This window comes from Pyxicephalus adspersus, chromosome 10, assembly GCF_032062135.1.
Source record: "Pyxicephalus adspersus chromosome 10, UCB_Pads_2.0, whole genome shotgun sequence".
NCBI classification, from domain to species: Eukaryota; Metazoa; Chordata; class Amphibia; order Anura; family Pyxicephalidae; genus Pyxicephalus; species Pyxicephalus adspersus.
Genome location: NC_092867.1, coordinates 52,624,351 through 52,630,221, shown reverse-complemented (window position 1 = coordinate 52,630,221; position 5,871 = coordinate 52,624,351). Strand labels below are relative to the sequence as shown.

At 37.0% G+C, this 5,871-nt stretch overlaps 1 protein-coding gene across 1 annotated transcript in view; it reads left to right on the top strand.

The window, feature by feature from the left end:
* The window catches only part of LOC140339359 (protein canopy homolog 3-like), a 7,142-nt gene extending 1,681 nt beyond the window's left edge, over positions 1 to 5,461 (top strand). Inside the window, exons 2-5 of the mRNA XM_072424019.1 lie at positions 175 to 271; positions 2,338 to 2,460; positions 3,868 to 3,985; positions 4,175 to 5,461. Of these exons, the coding sequence (XP_072280120.1) occupies positions 175 to 271; positions 2,338 to 2,460; positions 3,868 to 3,985; positions 4,175 to 4,380 (544 nt within the window). The 3' untranslated portion in view covers positions 4,381 to 5,461. The remainder of the gene's footprint in view (positions 1 to 174; positions 272 to 2,337; positions 2,461 to 3,867; positions 3,986 to 4,174) is intronic.
* The last annotated feature ends 410 nt before the right edge of the window (positions 5,462 to 5,871 follow it).

Below are 5,871 nucleotides of genomic sequence, written 5' to 3'. Positions count from 1 at the left end.
AACAGTTTTACAATGATGAGGACACCAGGCCCGTGGCCAGTATCTGAGCAGCCTGTCTGGCAGCAGTTATTTCGGGTGAGAGTACAAACAAAAGAGCACTGTAAATTGTTTTTAGTGACAATTTTTGAGCTTCTTGTCTTCAGTCAGCAAAAGTAACAGTCTTTTTCGTTGCAGTGATATCCGTTTAATTGAGGTCACAGAAGGCCTCTGTCAGAGACTGCTGGGGTACAACCTTCATAAAGAGCGGAGTGGCAGTAATCGATTTGCTAAGGTATTTGGTGCATCTTCCCATTTGTGAAAAGTACCCAATAGAAGATAAATATTTACCACTCCCAGGTGAATGGGTATGGCTTTGCTAAATGGTCCACTGGCCTAATTGTGTCAAATCCTGGTATTTTTAGAAGCCTAAAGTTAGTAAATAGCTGTATGTACGTTACAATATCTTCAGTAATGTGAAGGCATGGTGTATAAATTGGAAGCAGTACAAATCTGTTCTTTCTGTAGCATATCATTCTCCAAGCTTCTTGGCTTGGTCAAAGGTCCAGTATATGAACAAACATGTAATTTACACAGCTTTCAATAGTGTAATTAACTTTAAGGGAAAAGTATTCAGGCATTTAAAAAGACATATGTGAAATACAGAAGAGGAAAAATTAGTCATTAAACAATACTAAAATTTGCAACAATTTCCATCATCGTCTACAACCACCTAGAGGTATATTCAAAGGTATTTATAATTTGACACTTTGAGTGAGGCTCAGTCTCTATTTATGATTCCCATGTTTCAGAAAACTTTGCAACCTTATTCTTTTTTTCCAGAGAGGCTTCAATCCAGGCCATTCTAAAAACATGCTCCAGTTTCTCCTTAAAAAAGCCTCAGTGTCGTCGGTTGGTTTGAATCTAACCATTTGTGTAATATTGTTTTTTTGGCTTCCCCCAGTAATCTGGGCTGCCCACTCCGGGGCAGTGGAATATAGTTAATTAAACTCCCTGTACATTGCTGAAGGAAGAGCAGACTATGCCTTGGAAAATGCTGTTCGAATGTCATCAGCAGTTTTATTGGGGAAATGGTCAGACCATCTAACTAGACCCGTTCCCCTATTAGAATAATCCAAAATTATTTTAATTGTCCTGTAGTTTTCCGTGATCGCTTTCCTAGGAGGGTTACCCGTTTACAGCAAACTATCCAAAGGATTTTTCTAATCCTTAGACTGTAATTGCATAAAAATATATATTGCCGATCTCAAAAAAAAAAAAAAAAAAAAAAAAAAAAATTTAGTCACCACCGTTTCAAATTGCAGGGGGGCGCTTTGTACACGTATCTACTAGTGATTTAATCATCAAGTGTGAAAAGTCGGCCACTTCTGTAGAAAAATTAGATAAAAAATGTATTTTCTTAAAGCAGCGACACTATATGATAACAGTGCTAGTTGCAGCAGGATTTTATGGCACACCATATTTGAGCTACTGTTAAACACACCCAAATTTTCACAGAATACACAAATTGTGCCGAGTAGATGGATACCTAACAAGCCTCAAAATTGTTTTGAAACTGTAGAAAAATTACAGTACGCAAGAGTTCTTGCCTTAGAATTATTGCTCTCACTCCAGATAACATGGGATCCCTAATGTGTGATTCAGGTGTTGTATGTGTGCACACACAATGACTATCTGGAGACAGGGTGGTAGAGGGAAGAGTGTTATTGAACTTTGCTGTTTTTAAATATTTTAGTTGCTATTACAAGATAGTATGTCTATAGGGATCTCTGTAATGAGACATCAAGGTTCCATTGGGAGTGGAGTTAATTGGTTTCACAGTAAATGAGCAGCTGATTGTACAATAATTCAATTCAGTGTCATTTCCTACCTTCCTATTAGTCTGAAATGCATTTTTAGCACAGTGGCTAGAAAATATAGACCGGTTATCAATTAATTGTGTTGACAGTGTAAAGCTTTGGGTACAGTAAACTCCCATTATCCAGTACCCATGGGGATTGGTAGAATCTTGATAAATGTAGTTTCTGGTTGCTTAAGAGTTTCTATTAGAAATAGACCTAATTATTTATATACACCATAGGTTATCTATATAAATTACATTTTATAAACATTTTTTTTTTTTTTTTTTGCTGGGTCCCTTGCCAGTTGCTCCCGTATAATGGGACATTTACTGTAATGTAACTTCTTCTGATGCAATATGTGAGAGATGAATTTGGTGCCTTATTACAATTCTTTCAAAATGTGGGATATACCACATGGTACGGAGTCTTGGTTTGCTTTGCAGCGTTTTATGTCAAGTGTACATTGCATATCACTTGTCATTTTTTTTTTTTTTCTCAGGGGATGTCAGAAACCTTCCAAACGTTGCATCACCTTGTCCATAAAGGAGTGAAAGTTGTGATGGACATTCCATATGAACTCTGGAATGAGACATCTGCTGAAGTTGCTGATATGAAGAAACAGGTAAATGACAGAATCAGTTGATAAAATGCGATTTAATTGAAGATTAGTCTATGTATAAGAAGCTTATACAATACATAGATATACAGGGAAATTTTGGTAAACAAAGTCTCTCTGACAGATTTACAACCTATGCTTCTAATTTTCTGGGCAGCCTACTGGAAGCATTTGCAATGTCTGCAACAAGCTTATTACCAAGATGACCCAAATTTAGATGTATACTTAAGAAATGGTCAGGGTCAAGTTTTGTTCAGTCTTAGTGTAACTTTAGAGCTGCCAATAATGGAATTTATAACTCAAGCTGTAACATGTTGTAAGCTATTTTTTCTTTGCTCTGTTCTGGGCTTTAACAATTTGTACAAACAACTCCAGCCCATTTTCAATTACAAAGTAATAGGAAAACCCTGTGCCTGCCATAATTTCTTTTATCTTGAAACAGCTTATCAGTTGACTGTCCCTTCGTCTCAAAATACCTCACTACTAAACAAAAATAGAACTATGTGTTCAATAAGACATTCCAAAGACCTGGATAACAGTTTGTTCTAATATTATTTTCTAGTGCAATTCATAAAAATAAAAGTTGTGGTTTATGAAAAATAAATTGTCTAGATATTTTGTTTCTGCAGGCAGAGTGAAGCACTCCAAATCTTATTTGTGTTATCACCTAATTTTCCATCTATTATCCTTAGAGATATAATGAAAACCTTCAGATAGTTGTCAACTTGATCCATTTAGTGGCTTGTCCTAAAAAGATATGTCGTTAGATTGTCAAGCATTTAGTGCAAAATATTCTGCCTAGGGCAATTTTAATGCTCAGTTGATGCATTCCACATTAATTAAAACAGAAGCATGGCTATTAGAATGACATGTTATGTGTTAGCAGCTGCAGAGTGGAATCGATGGCCTTTTCTGTAAAAGTCTGACATGCCCAGGTTTTATTGGACATATAGCTCTGTAATCAGAAAATCTCATGTACCTTGCTGAAGGGAGATCTCAAGTTATCTCTTTGCAGAAGTCCAACACACCCGCTGCTAAACTAATTTTCCACAGAGCGCAAGGTTCCCATTCTAAAGCATGCTGAAATTGTGTAGGTATTTGACTGTTTTAGATGGAAAGTGACTAAGTTATAGAACACCTTGTGTGGACTTATTTTGTGTAGTTTGCTTTCCCGCAACTGATCTTTTAGAGCTTCCCATCTTGGGTACTGCCATCTTCTCCTTCTCATTCGGCCACCTTGATTGGCTGGGATGATGTATAGCTGTGGAAATGTTTAACATCCGAATCATGGTATCAGTTCCTTTACCACAGCCCTTGAAACTGAATTTAATACTGAACTCCTGTTTTTTAGGTACATTTTCCAAGCCAGGTCACTTTTCCTACTAAAACTTTTTTTTTTCTTTTGACAATTAGTGTGATGTCCTAATAGAGGAATATGAAGATGTCATTGAAGACTGGTATCGAAACCACCAGCAAGAAGATATTACAAACTTCCTTTGTGCCCAACATGTTTTAAAGGGACAGGATAAAAGTAAGTACTAAAAAAATATTACTGAGTTTTCTTCAACAGGGCAGCAGAGTAAAGGTAAATATATTATAAATACTGCTCAGGATAATGTAAGAGCTACTGTTGTGATCGATAATGCTTCTTCTTTCTTGTAAATCTGTTTGGGTTTTTGTTCCTTTTCCCCCTGATTGCCTTATCTTGTTGTACTTGTAGGTTGCCTAGACGAAAAATGGGCTGGTAAGAAGGGAGACCCAGCTCCATCCAATAGTAAAAAGAAACCATCAAATAAGGGCAATAAAAAGAAAACTAAGAAAGCCAAAGAAAACTCCAAAAATACGAGCCCTGACAAACCATCTCAAGGAAATGTAGATGTATCGGAGACGCAAACTTCTGAAAACAGGCCTAATGATGAGCTTTGACAGCTGAGACAGACTTGGATAAGTTACATGGACCCCCTTGTTCCAAACATATCTTTGGGTTCTGACACTCCATACTTCCTGCTCACAGCTTAACAGGTGTCCATCGTCAGAGGGCAATGGAGGAATGTTACAGGATATCAGTACTGGGTGCACTGTGATATGACTGTTTGGAATCAAGAGTACTGTATGACTAGGTCTCACCTGTTGACCTATTTCCTATCGCCTTTGTGTGTAAAAAGGACCAAGCCTGCTGCTCTCCAGCCAACTGTGTCTGTAAGGGGTTAGCCCAAACAAAATTTACATTTCGGCTGAGTACTTGTCAGTCTCTAAATTTGAGAAAAATATATATGCACCCGACCTCCCAGCTTTGCCCACCTCCAGAATCTATGCTTTGTTTTTCTGTAATGAAATCTGCAGCTAGCTGGCCTTGGCTCTATTCTCTATTCCTTGATAATAGCATCTCTAACCAGCACTCTTTTAAATTTCTTTTAAATGGTCTGTCTTTTTGAACCTTATCAATTTGGGAGATGGGGTGTAAGTTCAATCACCCATTGGCTTGTTGCATCTCCTTGGAATTCTTATTTTTCAGAAGGTCAGATCTGAGGAGGAGAGCTCGAAATTGACCTGTAGAAAAGTTATTGGATGACTCCGTCAATTGACTCTCGCATACCCATAACGTTGTTGTAGTTTAAACGGACCCTTTAATTTCAAATCTTAGCCCTACAAGCTTTTTGTGTCTTGTTGCTTTAATTTAATTTCTGCGGCCCATATCTTTTTTTGTTTTTTTTTTTTGTTTTTTTTCACCTGGGATCTTCAAATTTACTTAGAAGGGCTTTTGTGGCGTGTTGCATCTTAGCTTCTAACCTGCTACAGGAATCATAAAGGGGATGTTATGGGAAACACAATTTCTTTATATCCATTATGAAGCTTCTGCATCTTTCTTCAAACACTCGATACACTTTAGCTAAATTATGTTACCATGGATGATGTTACCTGCTGAAAGGTATTTTGTTATGTTGGCCTTGCATACTTTACAAGTTTTATTTTCTGAAAGTAAATAAAGGGATTTTAATAAATACAATGTCATGGAACATTTACTTGTACATCTATAGCTTAACAGTTGCTTGTTTTTTGTTTTTTTTTGTTTTGTTTTTTTTTTTTGTTTTTTTTCCTAAATTGCCCCTTTTACCCATTTTGAAAAAAGCCATAAGGCAATCATAGGTAATCTTTATAAGGGTGAGCAGGTTTAGCCTAGCAAACAGATTTTGATTTGTTTATATTTTACTAGCAGTTTTCTGCAGGACCATACAACCTCGCGTTTCAACAACTCTTGACATGTATCTGAGACATATTGTGTGGATGGCAGTTAATGTGTCATCATGCTTTTGAACTAGGGAGACAGTAGGAGGTAACTCATCCATTACCATGTTTTTAGACTAGTGAAGAAGCAGGAGCAAACCAGTGAACCACCAAGTCTTCAAAACGGTAAGG